Raw genomic sequence first — 17,839 nt, 5'->3', positions numbered from 1 at the left:
TTTCGCATAAATTACATTTGCAACTTGGATGGAAACTAATGAAGCATTATCCAGTTTTCCTGAAAGTGATTTTTACTGGAAGCCTGTTTTCCGGTCTGCTGTGTTTTCACTCACATCGTTGAGGTTCTTAGCAGATAATGTGATGTTTAGCACATACAATTTGTAAAAAAACAGACTCTTAAAATGGTTGTTGTTCTCTGTCTAGATTGCTTGTTTTGGTAGTTTTACAGTCTTTTGGATGCTGGAACCAGAAAACAGCACAGCGGCTATCAGAATCATCAGAGCACTACCCATTGGTTGGTCTTTGGAAACTGTTTTATGAGGATGAATTTGTGAAACAGCAAGCACTAACTATTATATGTATTTAGAATAAAATAAATATTCACTACAAAAACGATACTCTCCTCCACCATGTTGAATGTTTAAGACTCCTTCCAATTCTGAAACTGATATGAAAATTAAAAAGTTTTGTAATTATGATTTGAGGGGTCTTTCATTAAATTCTGAGTAGGAAACTCATATTTACGATAATTCTGATATCATGTGAAGGCAACATATGTTCAATACACAGATGCAATCCCAAAGCAGGACTCACTGAATGTTAGAGACACTCTGACTACATCAGGTCACATTTACTTCCGGTTGAGTGTACATTGACGTGTTTGTCTGCTGCTGCTCTCTGGTCTCTTTGTTGTGTTTTTTTTTATATTTTTATACTTTTTGCTTGCAGCAACCTTTTGTGAAATAAGTTTTTGTCTCTTTATGAACTGCTGTCTTGTCATCGGTTTAGGATCGCCTTCAGTGTTGGTTTGAGTATTTATCTCCATCTGGGCAAAAGGACTCCACCAGCCTAACTTGCCCTTGCCTCCTTGTTACTCGCCAAACTCTGGCTTACCTGTGAGTAATTGGACACTTTCTCACGTGTCGCCAGTTGTTTTGCATGTCAGATTGGAGCCCTAAACTGCCTGCTTGATATCTCCCTCGTCTGTTCTGGGTGTGCTGGCTAACACGGACACTAAATCTGAGTGTGCAGATTGGCTGATAATGATGGATTATTTTTTGCTGCTCGCTCTGGCTTGATGGAGTTTTGAATGATCTTCACCATCCGCAGCTGATAACACGCTGCTTTGCAGACACAGGCTGTCTTATTTTTATCAATATGGACTTTATTTACTCATCCATGGATTTACATCACTTGAATTCCTCATATCGTCTTCCTGCTGGAATTTATAATCAGTGTGCTGCCCTGGGAATTACACGTCATCCACAGTATGTACATCAAGGATCTCTGCATAATTTGAGCAAGAGGGAGTCTGTTGTTACAACATACCGGTACCGGTCTTCATCTCGTCACATTGTCGCCTGGTCTGGTGTTGAGAATCAGAGAATGAATCATGAATATCTCAGTTTGCTGAAGTATTCAACTACTTTCTCTGCTAAGATTACAGAGCCTCTCACAGTCAAGATGGCCTTAGTGAATGCAAAATCGATATTAAACAAATCCTTGATTTTTTATGTCACACTCATTAGACTTTTTAATTGTTACTGAGACCTGGTGAACTTTCCCCCCAAGACTGTGCTTTCTTCAGCTCTCCAAGGCTTCCTGGATATGGTGGTGGTATTTTTAGAAAAAATAAAATAAAATGTAAAATTCTGGACATGGACAGACATGTTTTTGAGTTTTGAGGTTCAGTTAATAAAGATTTACATCATGGATCCTGTACTAAGTGCATTAGTGTACAGGCCTCCAAAAATGAAGTTATTATTCCAGGCCCCCACCTGCCCTTGAAGCACAGTTAAGTTTTCTTTCCTCCAACATTCAAAAGCATGTAAAAAATCTTGGGGTTATTTTTTACTCATCTTTAATTTTTGACAAACAAATCAGCACCCATGTTAAGGGAAGTCTTTTTTTCTCCGCTAAGGTCAATTGCTAAACTAAAACAGTTTCTCTCTCAAAAAGACCTAGAAACTGGGATCCATGCTTTTATTACATCATGGTTGGATTACTGCAATTCTCTGTATATCAGTCTGCCTCGATCTGCTATACAGTATCTCGTCTGCAGATTGTTCAAAATGCAGTAGCTAGATTTTTAACTGGGAATAAATAGAGGGATCACATTTCACCTGCAGCTTCCTTTTAAGTGCAGAATTGATTTAAAATTGCTGTCTTTGTGTACAAGGCCTTTTCTGGCCTTGCACCTAAATACATTAGTGACCTTCTTCACTCCTACTCTCCTCCAAGAATTCTCAGATCAGGTAATCAGCTTCTTTTATCTGTCCCCTGTTCACACTGCAAGTCAAATGGTGATCGGGCCTTTTATGTTGTTACTCCAAAACTTTGGAATAGCCTGCCCTTTCACGTAAGGTCTGCACCATCTTTAGCTACATTCAAATCTGCCCTTAAGTCGTATTTTTATTCATTGACTTTTGAAACTATTTAATGTACTGTTTGCTGATAATTTTTCTATATACATATAATGTAAAGGTTGCATTTGTACTATATACATTTGATTTTTATTTGTTTTATTTGTAAATTGTAGTGCACTTTTGGATCAGCCTCTGTTGTTTTTAAATGTGCTTTATAAATAAGGTTTGACTTTGGTCAAAAAATGACATTTTAAAGCAATATTTTTGTATAAATCAGAGAATCTAGATGGGACTAATAAAAGCATAATCATTTATAAAATTTTGTATAGCTGATTTTAATATCAACAAGTAAGATATATAAGTGAAACAGTGTCAATGTAATGTGTAACATTAAAGTGTGTTTCAGTCATTTCCTGATGTGTGCTGTCGTAATTGTTCCCAAAGGATTCGTAAACCTTTGTATCTCTCTACACTTGTAAAAACTTAACAGAGATTACATTTCAGATGCTGTTGATACGCCCCCAGATAGCACACGTACATCTCTGAGATGTCTGTTTTAGATATTTTCATCTGGAAAGCATCACAATCTGATTACCATCTACTAAACAACTTAAAAAGATCAGATTTACAAACATTCAAAATATAAACATCTCAAAGACATCTACTAAATATCTTCCAAGGAAACGTTGTATAGACGTATTGCAGATGAGCAAACAACCTAAAAAATACATCTTCCAGATGTAACACACACATACAATAGATGTCTGATGATGAACGTGTGCTATCAAGGTCAATACTATATATTTCAGTGTCTATGCAAATGTACAAAATTGAATGTTTGACAGAACCACACTTTAGTACGCGTTCTTACTGTATGAATACTCGTTAGATCACATTGGCAAAACCAGACATACTCATACAGACATCAAATAGATGCAATTCTTGATTTTGCATTGCTTTCTTATTTCTTAGTTAAATGACCACGTGTGTGTGTGTGTGTGTGTGTGTGTGTGTGTGTGTGTGTGTGTGTGTGTGTGTGTGTGTGTGTGTGTGTGTGTGTGTGTGTGTGTGTGTGTGTGTGTGTGTGTGTGTGTACTTGTCTACCTATCTAAGTGGGGACCTTGGTGTCGTTACACACTCACCAACAGGGGACCGTCGAGCCAAGTGAGGACATTTTTCAAGTCCCCTGTTTGACATGCTTTAAAACATGTTTAAATCAGCTAAAAAACGCTCTGGTGAATTTTTTACCAAGTGGGGACTTACATGTGTGTGTGTGTGTAAGTCCATACTCAGCAGCGCTCCTGTAGGCTGGAGCAGGAACTGCAGTGGCCCATTAACACATGTCGTTCACACTTCTCAATTGTCTGAATGGCTTGCTGTCCCAGAGGCTCTGAGACTGTAGAGCTGCTGTTTAACTGGCTGCTTTAAGGGACTTTCAGTAACTTTATAATAACATGTAAGTGATCTTATGAATCACTGAAAACTCCCAAATAACTGGTTTGTAAATAATGCATAATTTATAAATTAGGAATTAATTATTAAGAAAGTATGAAAATACAATTATTAAACACATTATATATTTATATATATAGAGAGAGAGAGAGGGAGAGAGAGAGAGAGAGAGAGAGAGATAGATAGATAGATAGATAGATAGATAGATAGATAGATAGATAGATAGATAGATAGATAGATAGATAGATAGATAGATAGAGCTTCTAAATCAAGAACAAAGCATGTATAGATGTATTTATAGAATGCTTATTAAAGTCTATTAATGCTTTATAAATTATGAATTAACTGTTTACTAATGCTTAACTGATGATTTATAGTGTGCAGTTATTATAAAGTGTTGCCGAACTTTCAAGTATTTTCAAAAATCTGATTTTCATAAACAAATACCGTCGACCAGGCATCAACAGTTCAAAAGCAGAGGCGAGAAGACACTTCTTATCATTCATAATATTATTTGTCTTATTTAACACTCTCTCTTCAAAGATTGTTCCTATGATTGGCTACGTAGTCCCTAACAATTTACTTATGACTCTGAACGATGTTTACCTTACTAACAGGGGACTCCTATAGCCTGCAATGGAACTGAGTGTGTGTGAAGTGCACTGGCAGTGAAGTCTGTCTTCATTGTTTAATATACAGTGAGGAAAATAAGTATTTGAACACCCTGCTATTTTGCAAGTTCTCCCACTTAGAAATCATGGAGGGGTCTGAAATTGTCATCGTAGGTGCATGTCCACTGTGAGAGACATAATCTAAAAAAAAAATCCAGAAATCACAATGTATGATTTTTTAACTATTTATTTGTATGATACAGCTGCAAATAAGTATTTGAACACCTGAGAAAATCAATGTTAATATTTGGTACAGTAGCCTTTGTTTGCAATTACAGAGGTCAAACGTTTGCACACACTGCAGGAGGGATTTTGGCCCACTCCTCCACACAGATCTTCTCTAGATCAGTCAGGTTTCTGGGCTGTCGCTGAGAAACACGGAGTTTGAGCTCCCTCCAAAGATTCTCTATTGGGTTTAGGTCTGGAGACTGGCTAGGCCATGCCAGAACCTTGATAAGCTTCTTACAGAGCCACTCCTTGGTTATCCTGGCTGTGTGCTTCGGTCATTGTCATGTTGGAAGACCCAGCCTCGACCCATCTTCAATGCTCTAACTGAGGGAAGGAGGTTGTTCCCCAAAATCTCGCAATACATGGCCCCGGTCATCCTCTCCTTAATGCAGTGCAGTCGCCCTGTCCCATGTGCAGAAAAACACCCCCAAATCATGATGCTACCACCCCCATGCTTCACAGTAGGGATGGTGTTCTTGGGATGGTATTCTTCTTCCTCCAAACACGGTTAGTGGAATTATGACCAAAAAGTTCTATTTTGGTCTCATCTGACCACATGACTTTCTCCCATGACTCCTCTGGATCATCCAAATGGTCATTGGCAAACTTAAGACGGGCCTTGACATGTGCTGGGAACCTTCCGTGCCATGCATGATTTCAAACCATGACGTCTTAGTGTATTACCAACAGTAACCTTGGAAACGGTGGTCCCAGCTCTTTTCAGGTCATTGACCAGCTCCTCCCGTGTAGTTCTGGGCTGATTTCTCACCTTTCTTAGGATCATTGAGACCCCACGAGGTGAGATCTTGCATGGAGACCCAGTCTGAGGGAGATTGACAGTCATGTTTAGCTTCTTCCATTTTCTAATGATTGCTCCAACAGTGGACCTTTTTTCACCAAGCTGCTTGGCAATTTCCCCGTAGCCCTTTCCAGCCTTGTGGAGGTGTACAATTTTGTCTCTAGTGTCTTTGGATAGCTCTTTGGTCTTGGCCATGTTAGTAGTTGGATTCTTACTGATTGTATGGGGTGGACAGGTGTCTTTATGCAGCTAAACAGGTGCATCTAATTTAGGATAATAAATGGAGTGGAGGTGGACATTTTAAAGGCAGACTAACAGGTCTTTGAGGGTCAGAATTCAAGCTGATAGACAGGTGTTCAAATACTTATTTGCAGCTGTATCATACAAATAAATAGTTAAAAAATCATATATTGTGATTTCTGGATTTTGTTTTTTAGATTATGTCTCTCACAGTGGACATGCACCTACGATGACAATTTCAGACCCCTCCATGATTTCTAAGTGGGAGAACTTGCAAAATAGCAGGGTGTTCAAATACTTATTTTCCTCACTGTATGTATATATCACAAGACTTCAAATATGATAAGTAGACCTCAAATATGCATTTTCTTGTTTTTTTAAACATGTCAAGATGGGACCTGCTACTCTGAACGATGTTTACCTTACTAACAGGGAACTCCTATAGCCTGCAATGGAACTGTGTGTGTGTGAACAGTGAAGTGAACTGGCAGTGAAATCTGTCTTCATTGTTTAATATATATATATATATATATATATATATATATATATATATATATATATATATATATATATATATATATCGCTAGTGACAGTGAAGTGAACTGACAGGTAGTCTGTCTTCATTATGTAATGTGTGTGTGTGTGTGTGTGTGTGTGTGTGTGTATATAGGTAATTATATAATGTTTACACAGGCATCAGAGGTCACAGTATTCATAAATAAACATATACGATATAATTAAAAAATAATGAACAAACCATCAGTTATCAAAAATTACAATATTTGAATTACTTGAGAAAAGAGGATTTGAATCTGATTTTCATACAACGGGGTAAAAAATACCGTCGACCAGGCATCAACAGTTCAAAAGCAGAGATGAAAAGATGCTTCTTCTCATTCATAATATTATTTGTCTTATTTAACACTCTCTCTTCAAAGATTTTTTCAATGCTTGGCTATGCAGTACCTAACAATTTACTTGCGACTTCTGAACGATGTTTACCTTACTAACAGGGGACTCCTAGCCTGCAATGGAACTGAGTGTGTGTGAAGTGCACTGGCAGTGAAGTCTGTCTTCATATATATATATATATCACATATCACTGTATATATATGTATAATATATATATATATATATATATATATATATATATATATATATATATATATATATATATATATATATATATATATATATATATATATATCACATCACAAGACTTCAAATATGATAAGTATGTTTTTTTAAACATGTCAAGATGGGACCTGTGACTCTGAACGATGTTTACCTTACTAACAGGGGACTCCAATAGCCTGCAATGAAACTGTGTGTGTGTGAAGTGCACTGGCAGTGAAATCTGTCTTCATTGTTTAATATATATATATATACCTGTATATATCACAAGACTTCAAATATGATAAGTAGACCTCAAATATGCATTTTCTTGTTTTTTTTAAACATGTCAAGATGAGTCACAGGTCCCATCTTGACATGTTTAAAAAAAAAAAGACAATGCATATGCGAGGTCTTGTGGGACCCATATATATATATATTAAACAAGACAGACTTCACTGCCAGTTCACTTCACTGTCACTAACTTGTATATATATACTCTGTGTTACTGTGTATTATACTGTCTATTAGACCTCTAATAGAAACTGAGGACACAAGCACATTGTCTCTATTGGCAGCATTTTATTTTTATGTAAAGTTCCAAAATATAGCTCCAAACTGCTGCTAACAGAAATCACTGGAGGTTTTTATTTTATATTATTGTATTATTATTCTGAGCAATAATTAATTTACAATATACACATTTATCTAGACTCTAGATAAATAAAATGCAACCGCAGCAGTAAGTCAGGGGAATGCTTTTATATCTTCCTTTGGTTTCAATTTTGAACCTGTTGCAGTTCTTTTTATAAAGGTATACATTTTAATACAATTATAAAATGATGTAACATGATTTGATACTGTATATTAGCAGCAATTACAAATGTTTCACTTTAGCAACAAAGTGGAGACCCTCTTCTGTAATGAAAGACCAATCTTAAGGGTTGTGGTCTCTGAGACATTGGCCAATATCAGTTAAAAAAACATTGTTTCCCTTAGGGCTTAAATGAACCTCATCACTTAAAAAAGTTCAGGCTTTTCAAAAAGTATGTGTGGATGATGTACAATGCTCCCATTAACACACAAAACAAACTTAGCCATCACACTGTTCACAAACTTTCGCACTTTGTCCACCTTTCCCAGGGGGGCATGCCTCCAGTGGAGCCTTTGGTTGATTGAAGAGAGCAGAATTTTCATCTGGGGAAACTGTCCGTTGAGGTCACGTAGGTCCCTCTTCATTGTTTTGAGAAGCAGCACACTTTTCACACGTCCTAGGTCGTTGCCTCCACAGTGAATCACTAGCACATCCGGAGGATATTTTCCTTTAAGGCACTGTTGGAAGAAGGGCAGGAGGTCTCCCCAACACAACCCTCCCCTGCCAAACCACTGGACCTGGGAAGCCACTCCAAGATTGGTGCCTATGGTTTCGTTCGCCCGCTGTTCACCACGTCGAATGTAACTGTCACCAATAATCCAGACTCTGTGCACAGCTGACAAAAAGATTACAAAACAAATGATTAACTATGCAGCACACAATTGCTGAAGAATTCCTCAGTTTATTATTAATCATTCAGTAGCTGCATCACAACAAACCTAATACATTTCAAAGCCTTTCTTAAACATGGAAGCCAAAGCTCACAATCTTAAAATCTAGGGCTGGTACATGATTTAAAAATGTACAATTTTCAAACGAACATACAATAACACCTAAACATTTGTGTATTTTGAAATGAGATTGCCACTATATGCATTATTTGTAAGTCTTAAAATATATTTAAATAAAATATTTCAAAATAGGTTGAGCAGAAACATACCTTTCGTTTGAGCAGTGGATTTTCTTAACAAGTGTAATTGTTGTCTAGGTTGAACAACGTGAACTGTTGACTTGACTTTTCTAAAAAAAGAAAAAAAAAGTGTGGTAAACATGTTTAACCTTAGTTGCAACATCTGTAGAATAACTGGTAAAACATTGTTTTCATGTTTGTTAAATTGATCATAATTAAATTGAATCACACATTTAAATATACACTATATAATTTACGACAAGTCTTTAATAAGGATTATTCTGAATTTCAAATTTGCTGTTCCGTCTCTGCATAGAAGATATTTTAACTGTCAGCAAACATATCAAAAAGAAAATTTATTAAAATACTTAAAATTACTAGAGTAACAAATAAAAAGTAATACAATTTGAAATTCTGAATTGTAACAGTGTAATTATTTATTTTCTTTATAAATAGACCAATCAAAATGCTGAACTTACCTCATGTTGTAGAATATGTTCTCCCCTTGAAAAACGCAAGGTTCTAACAGAGACCAACACTTCTAAAAGACACGAAAGTGTGAATGTTCTGTCATTATATCCCACAACCCCAACCAGCTATCTGGACAGTGATTAGGTCTCCAGATTATTGTTGCTATAGAAATGCTAATTTCTCAGACATTGGAAACAAATGGCCGCCTCCAAATATGCACAATGGGGTGGTTGTTACTTAGCTTTCACTGTTAAATTATGCTGCTGTAATAACACTTAATTATGACCTAGTGCACTGCAAAAAAAAAAGTACGTTTAAGACTTACTTATAATCTAAATTTTTGAAAGCCACATAAAATAGATCTTATTACTTCAGATTAGTTTTAATAAAATATATTTATTTAAAATGTCCCAAAGAAGAAAAAAACATTAAATTTTTTAGCATTGTCCCAACATGATTGTATATGCAAGTTAATACCAAATGTAAGTATGACCTTATTTATTTTTTAGAATCAGTGAATATTTACACACACATATTCAATCACTCATTTTTTTATAGATTTCTTTCTGAGAAGTAGACAGTAAAACAACAATATGGTAATCTCTACAAGATTCTCGGTTTTTGTTAGGGTTATAACAGTCTGCTACCGGGAGTCTGTTTTATATGCATTGTTTTATTGCATAACGACCGAGGCATGTACCATGAAGCCGGTTTAGGTGGCTAGCCAGCTATGTTCCAATTTAGCTTCCGCCAACCCTGGGTTTTAGGAACTATGAAAGTAGCTCGGCTTTAATCGGTGTTCGTTGCAATGGTATCTTACGCTGCACGGCTAACCTGCTCCGGGGCAGTTTATGTTCTGGATTCAAGATCTCAGACTGAAGTTTCACCAATCAGCTGTGAGCAAAGAAACATATAGATGACAACTAATTCCCAGCGTCTGTTCTCTGTTGCAATGGCTTCACCTTTTCTCCCAAATCCTGTGGACATCTCAGCGCAAGTTGTTAGACGAGCACTTCGTAGAGTAATAAAGATAAATAATAATAATAATAATAATAACAATAATATAATATAATATAATATAATATAATATTAGTAAAGTGTTTTTAGGGACAGACAAAATCCATTTGACTTTCGCTGATTACTTGTATGATAGATACAGATTTTCCATTTAAGTAATATATTTTCAACCTTCTTGTGCTGCACGTAACAAATGTGACCCGTCGAAGATATGCTCTTACTGTACCGCAAATGGTCTGTATTGCGTTGTGTTTTTGCAAGTGGAACATACGTGTATGCGGTCGGTGATGCAGATAACATAGAGGAAAACACAGTTTGTCGAACCATTCGCAAGGTGGTCCTCCCCAGTTTAACGTATTTCACATTTTTTCTGTTTGCTGCAAACAAGTGTTTGTGATAAAATGTGTGATGAAATCTTTCTTAGGATGTCATGCCAATGCATTCACATTTTACATACACACACATATACATATATTATATTATATTCATGTTTGTTTATAAATGTACATAAATGTTTTATAGATTAACATGAATACACACATTTTAATTTTATTTAAAACATTTTTAATATGATTGTATACGTAATTTTACATAATGACCTATAGAATGTATTTGTTTAATGCATAATAATCTCTTGCTCCTCCGCAGAAAATATATATCTCGCGCTCTATCCATATCAAACACGATTGGTTGTTCGCCGCCGACGTCACTCTTTTATGTGCACGTGCCCGTGGAGTAATCATAGTTTAAGGATCAAAGCCTGAGTTGACAAAGAAAGTTGATGAGCTGCTTCATGGTACCAATAAAGCCTGATTGCATCGATTTGGTTTTGTCAACTCTAAACCAATCCTGCAACCCCGAGTTTGTTCAACTACCATCATGGTACAGGCCCCTGGAAGACAATTCACACTGAAGAAACGCGATGTAAACAAAGGAATAACCATCGATATTACAACGTTATTGTTTCTTTGGACAACAAATGCTCTATGGGATGTTATTCAGTGGACCCTCAGCTTTCCATTCAAGTTGGAAATTTTTGCGGTGGATGCGCGTATGACTCGTTATTACTACAATAATGGTGAGTACTCCGGTTGTGAATTCGTGTTTTGTGACTTGTACTGCTTACCTGAATGCAAGAAATACATTTGTTATAAGCTTTCCATCGAAAAACAGTGCTCTATCATCGATGCTTGAGGCTTGGACCTTTAAAATTATATATAGTTTGCCAGAATTAATGATCTTCTTTCAATTTAAATCCATTCATAAACATTAAACTAGTGGGGGAAAAATGCGCCAGTGTCTGTATAATTGGCCATCACCAGACAGTGATTGTTGATTGAATAGATGAACATTACTATGAATGCTGTGTAAACGACTGCAGATCAGTTTAACTGTTGACTGAATGGACGATCTTTTTTATGAATGCTGTCTTATGGCTGTGTATTATTTTATGAATTGCCTAAAGTAGCTTGAAACATTTCGTCATTAGGTTGCTTTTGAATTATCCAAGAGGTTTCTTGGACATGGTCTTGGAAAAAATATTGTAGTAATCTCATTTTTCATAATATCTTCCTCAAATGTGAAATATAAACTGATGAGACTTATGTCTTTCAATCATTTACCTATCTGGATTCCTCCAGGTTTGTTTTCATTTATTTTTACATGGAATAATAAAATATTACTTGCAGTATAAATTATCTTCAAAACACTTCAGATTCTATAACTTTGTCTGTGTAAGTTTTTTCAACTTTAACATTTGGGTAATAACCTCTAAAGTGTCTTCTTTTTAAAAATGTCTAAATTGTGCATGTAGTGCAAATAGTTCAGCAACTGCAATTATTTTAGTTTGGGGATGCCGTTTCTGGGGATGTGCCTCAGGCAGGGGGGTGGGGGTAACTGACATAGTCTTGGAAAAAAGTTTGCAGAAACCCCATTTTTCATTATATCTTCCTCAAATTTGAAATATAAACAGATGAGACTTGTGGCTTTCAATCCTTTACCTATCTGGATTCCTCCAGGTCTATTGTTATATATTTGTACATGAAATAATGAAACATTATTTGTAGCACACATTATTTTTAAGGCACTTCAAATTTTATAAAATTTTATCTGTTTGAGCATTATCAACCCTGATTGATTGTTAGTAGAGTCCCAGTTGTCTTCTTTCCAAGGAGACCTTACTTGTGCCTGTGGTACACTGTTCTCAGGAGCTGTATTTATTTTAATCCAGGTATGTCATTTTCAGCTGTGAGCCACGTAGTGGGGGTGAAGGTTAACAGGTTAAAATAAATAAGTAATAAGAAAGAAAATCATATGGGGTTATAGCAATGTATTGGTGTAAACAGTGAACTAGATTAAGTATGCAAAACTCCAAATAAACAATACATGGTCTAGTAGTGGTCTTAAAGTTACCTGAACTAACCAATGCCATAACACATAATACATTAATTAAGAGTGTATTTATATAACTTATCCAAATGAGCTCATAAAAATACAACCGTTTATTTATAGTTTATGGTAACTCATCTTAACAACTGGGACGTCATTGTAAAATAAGTAGCACTTCAGTTTCTCACTGCAGTGTTTTTCAGTCCCTGAGTGGACTGCTACCTGAACCCCCACCCCCACACTGTAAACCCTAATAAGTTCACAGAACTCAAAAATTATTTTGTAACAGATTACACAAAAATATTGTAGTGATGTTTTTAAATGTTTTAAGTTTACATAAAAATTATATTTACAGTTGCCTTAAATTATCTCAAGGTTATCTTATAAATATTGATATTCCTCAACTTAAAATAAGTGAGTAATTCACTAAATAATTTAAATATTCTTCAACTCATATAATGTGGGAAATTCACTCAATTTTCTATAATTTTCAACTCATAATCAAAATTTATTCTAAACTAAAATACTGATGTCGGCCCACTACACAATTATAATCAGCTAATAATGTCAGAAAACATGAAAGTGACACCACAGTGACAATTTAGCAACTTTTTTTTTATTCAACACAATGTGCTTTTTAAAAGGCACAAATCGAAGGAGCTCAGTCAAAACAAAGTGCTTGTCATAAAATAAAAGGAAATGATTTCATGAAAAAAAAGTACATTAAGTGTTAATAGTTCCATATTCTGATAGTGGTCATTGCTACAGAGGGTAGATTCAGTATTTTAGGTCTCCATCTCACATTATTCAGTAAACATTATGATAAAAACTCACAAGGGATTCATGATAAAATTAAATAAGATTCTAAGTATTATCCATCCTCAACAGCAATGACAACTATTAGAATGTGGAGCCATTTAAAAGAACACAGCGACTTTTTGGGACTTTAGGTTATTCATCGTATCCCCAGAGTTAGATAAGTCCACATACACCTTCTCATCTCTGCGTGCCATAACTGCGTGTCTGACACACCCATCGCTAGCCTAGCTTAGCACAAAGACTGGAAGTAATGGCTACAGCTAGCATACTTCTCCCAATAAGTGACAAATAGCCAACATTTTCCTATTTATATGTTGTGATTTGTATAGTCACAGTGTGTACAAATAACAAGATCATATGAGATACAGGCATCTTTTAACCGCCTTTTAACCTATGTATACGGTTAAAAGATGCCTGTGTCTCATATGACCTTGATGATTGTATAGTCACATTGTGTACAGACAAGGTCATATGAGACACAGACATCTTTTAACCGTCTTTAAACCTATGTATAAGGTTAAAAGATGCCTGTGTCTCATATGACCTTGTTATTTGTACACACTGTGACTATACAAATCACAACATATAAATAGGAAAATGTTGGCGTTATTTTGTCCCTTATTGGGATTAGTATGCTAGCTGTAGCCATTTACTTCCAGTCTTTGTGCTAAACTAGGCTAGCGGTGGAAGGCCAAACAGAGTTACAGCACGCACAGAGATGAGAAGGTGTGTGTGGACTTATCTAACTCTGGGGGATACGGTGAATAACCTAAAATCCCAAAAAGTCAGCATGATCCTTCAATACTGTTTAAAAACATTTAGGCACTTACTGTACCTTGAAGGCTGCAACTCACTTTGTTTTATTTTAAAATTCAAATGAAGTTCAACTGTTGCCATTCAACTGACAACATCAAGGTAGGCATTAGCCAACAGAACATTAAACATGTATAGTGCATGAAACAGTCGTTTCCCACAAGTTATTATGTGCGTTATTAAGTGCAAAAACTTGGGCTGGGCAATGCGTCAATGTTGTGATATTTATCTTTTAACAATCAATTAATTAAATCTGAGGTAGAAGAGGCAAACAGTCTCATCTTAAATCTGAGGTAGAAAAGGCAAACAGTGTCATCTTAAATGTGAGGTAGAACAGGCAAATGATTACATTTGTAAAGAGGAGAAAAACAACAAAAAACTTCCTCAATACTCAGCTCAACAAATAGTCCATTCTGAGTGATTCACTCATTGAACAAATCATTCTTCAGCGTCAGTAGACGCCCTTTCAGTGGTTTGTTGTCCTCAAGACACATTACAACTTTTTGTATAAATGTAAAGGTAAGCTCGAGATTCTTTGGGTACTGTAGGTCTAGTGCATAGACGTACCCAAAGAGCAGGAGAAATGAGTCAGCCAGATTTGTGGGACCACTCACAAGCATTTCATCCTCCACGACAATACAGATGCTCTCAGGGCTGAAGAGGGCCGCATCAGTAGTGTTATCCGTGACGACTGTCAGGAGAGCCACTGGAGTGTCAGTGAGTTCTGGACCATCTGCTGACTATAAAACACAAATAATAATGAGTTCAGCCCCTCAAGGATACAAATCATGCTAATGATCTCTAAACATTACTGGCACTTAGACTGCAACTAAGCTACATGTTTAAACTATTTTCTTGCTTATATCTTATGTTAGTTTCACACCTATCTGTTAGCATACTTTTTGTTTAGTGGAATGCTTTATTACTTACCTTTTCATTTATGTAATTTCTACATGTCAGTTTGCAGAATAACAACTCAAGTAAACTTCATAAACAGGTCCTGGGGGCTATTCCAGGAAGGAGGTTCAACAAACTCTAAGCCTAACCCTGAACTCTGAGTTGACTTACCCTGAGTTTTCAGTTCCAGAACAGCTGATCTGAGTTAGGTAATTCGACTCTAAATATTATTATTATAGTATTATTAGTTAATTATCTTTTTCTGGCTGATGGAAGGCGATTGATTAAACCTGCAAAGTGATAAAAAAAAGCTAAAACAAAGACGATTGTTCTGATCTGAGAGCACGTCAGCGATGACGTGTAGTCTGATATTCGCCATGCGGCCGAGTATATAAATTACGGACTGATGAGAAGCGGTCTACTGTTCGGTTCAGTCCTTGTCAGGAGTGAGAGCTCATCTAAATGAATCAAAATTCTCTTCCTGGTGTAAAACTATGTGAATTATTTCTGCTTTAACATGATCGGACTGAGAAGGAAAGGACAGCCGCTGTCAGACAGCTCCGGCCAGACTCAGGGTTTCTTCAGGTTAACCAGCTCACTGGCAGGTTTGGTTCACAGAGTAAGTTACCACAGTAACAGACCCAGAGTTTAAGTTACCTCTCTGCATCCTGTTTGCCATGGAGAATCACAGTATCAGAGCTCCATTGATGGCTTTATACTACTCGTCAGGCACAAGCTCAACTCAGAGTTAAGATACTCAGAGTCGAATTACCTAACTCAGATTTGCTATTCTGGAACTGAAAACTCAGGGTAAGTCAACTCAGAGTTCAGGGTTAGGCTTAGAGTTTGTTGAACCTCCTTTCTGGAATTACCCTCTGGAATGGATAACTCAAGAGTTTCCCTCATCTCAGGGTTCACTCTGAGTTTTCACATAACCTGCTTTCTGAAATACCCCCCTGGTTCTCCTAGAGTTCTTTGAGTGATGTTATATGTTTAAGCTGACTGAATAGCTAGGCAAAGGGATTGATAGTGAGGCCAGTACACTTACATTACAGGTCCTGAAGAACTTGGAGGCATCTTCACGCAGGTACACAGGAAGTGCACGAAGGACGAGGGCCCGTCTCATATTTACATCACGTTGTTCCTAGATGGACAAAAAATATCCATTACAACAGTAATTACACAAATCAAAGTGTTAAATAGCTCCATATTCTGATGGTGGTCATTGCTATAGATGGTAGATTCAGTATTTTGGGTCACCATTTCTTCAGTAAAACATTTTTCAAATTAATAACTTTCTATTGTAAATACTTTAATAACACACAAAGGAAAAAATGTAAAATTGTAAATAAAATTTCACGAAAACAGTAGTTATTTGGACTTCTTCAAATTGAAGCTGATAAAGTATCTTTTAAAGGTACCTCTTTCTGATAGAATACATCTTGTCAAGATGTCTATCTCTGATGAGATGACAATATTGTGTTCATGGAATAATCACTTAACCTCAGGGCACAGTCCAGGCAATTCACACTATGGTTTCTTATAGTTGTCTGAATATAATCTGTTAATAATCTGTTTCTGGATCATGTAAAGTTTAAAATTTACCTGAAGATCATAAATCCTCATGAGCTTGGCTAGCTCCTCCGCTGTCTTGCCAGTCTTGGTGGCCTTGTCTCTGAACAAGGTGATGAGTTTAGGCGTGTGTCTGTCCAGCTCCTTGTAGAATTGATTGCGCAGGTTAACATTGTTGATTCGGTGGAACTCTGCAAACACCTGTACATGGACAGAATTACACAGAAATATACAAAGATGAATTAGGAACAGAATTGTGAACATTTTAAGAAGTTTTCAGTTGCCAGGTAGCAAAACCAAGGGCAATTCTACTAGGGATGAGTCAGAACCAAGTTCAAAATAGAAAGTTAATTGTCATTCTTTAATTTAAAACAGGCTGTAAAACGTTATCTAAAGGAAATTAAAATAAATCTCTGTATACTTTGATTACTGTGAATGGCAAAAATGTGTCACAGCATGATGTGTTGTCTACTTTTACATCTGCCATTTGGTGAATTTTTTGATAACTTAGATTTTTAAAACAGTCATTTGAATATATGAAAAATCAATCATGTTCAAAATGGGCATACTAAAGAGTCATGTTGATTAATTGCTCTCAACAGGGAGAACAGTAAAATAATAAAATAATATTTTATTTTTTTACCTGTGACTCCATAAGTAGGGCTGGCCATCTGTCCATGACGTCTCTCACCCGTGGAGCTACAACAGCTGCAACGATTTCTTGGCGACGAAGGGCATAGGTTGTGTTCATGAGCTTGCCTATGACTAATTGGTTTCTCTCAGTCTTTTCGACTTCATGTATGATTTCTTCTCTCATTGTTTCCAGAGTGGCTGGGGTTTGATCCTTCGGTAAGTTGATGATGTAGTTGACCTCAGCTTTTCGAGCTTTCTTTATGTTTCGATGGGGATGATCATTGTCGGGGTTGTTTTGGCTCCGCCTCCCTGTGTTGATGGCTACTTCTGCAACCCCTGCTTTGGCCAGATTGTTACGGTAAGATGCAACCTTGTACCCTATGTGACGTTTCCATCCCAACTCCCCGTCTTCACCAGCCGTCATTCTGAGACATGGATGAGCTGTAATCAAAGCTTGAGCAGCCATTGCCAATTCCTTGTCATGTGGGTATGGTTTAAAACTGAAGATCGTTTCTGCCATTTTTTAAGGATGTCACTCTTCTGTGACCTGTTTAACTTCAGCAATTTTGCTGATT

General features: G+C 36.4%; 1 protein-coding gene across 1 annotated transcript; it reads right to left on the bottom strand.

The window, feature by feature from the left end:
* Positions 1-14,546: 14,546 nt before the first annotated feature.
* On the bottom strand, positions 14,547-17,688 carry LOC127627583 (uncharacterized). Its single transcript, XM_052104022.1, has 4 exons — positions 17,275-17,688; positions 16,665-16,832; positions 16,108-16,203; positions 14,547-14,902 (listed from the first exon to the last, which is right to left on the bottom strand). Exons 1-4 carry the CDS (start codon positions 17,686-17,688, stop codon positions 14,585-14,587), a joined length of 996 nt encoding a protein of 331 aa, XP_051959982.1. The 3' UTR covers positions 14,547-14,584.
* Between the last annotated feature and the right edge of the window lie 151 nt (positions 17,689-17,839).

The sequence above is a fragment of the Xyrauchen texanus genome, chromosome 34 (genome assembly GCF_025860055.1).
Source record: "Xyrauchen texanus isolate HMW12.3.18 chromosome 34, RBS_HiC_50CHRs, whole genome shotgun sequence".
Taxonomy (NCBI): domain Eukaryota; kingdom Metazoa; phylum Chordata; class Actinopteri; order Cypriniformes; family Catostomidae; genus Xyrauchen; species Xyrauchen texanus.
This window is presented reverse-complemented; position numbering and strand designations above follow the sequence as displayed.

Excerpts from the sequence above, each read along its gene's own strand:
- LOC127627583 (XM_052104022.1), bottom strand. The coding sequence starts at position 17,688 with ATGACGGCTGGTGAAGACGGGGAGTTGGGATGGAAACGTCACATAGGG. Across the intron at positions 16,833-17,274 it reads CCCTACTTATGGAGTCACAG|GTGTTTGCAGAGTTCCACCG; the intron begins GTAAAAAAATAA and ends GTCCATGTACAG. Across the intron at positions 14,903-16,107 it reads AGTTCTTCAGGACCTGTAAT|TCAGCAGATGGTCCAGAACT; the intron begins GTAAGTGTACTG and ends TGTGTTTTATAG.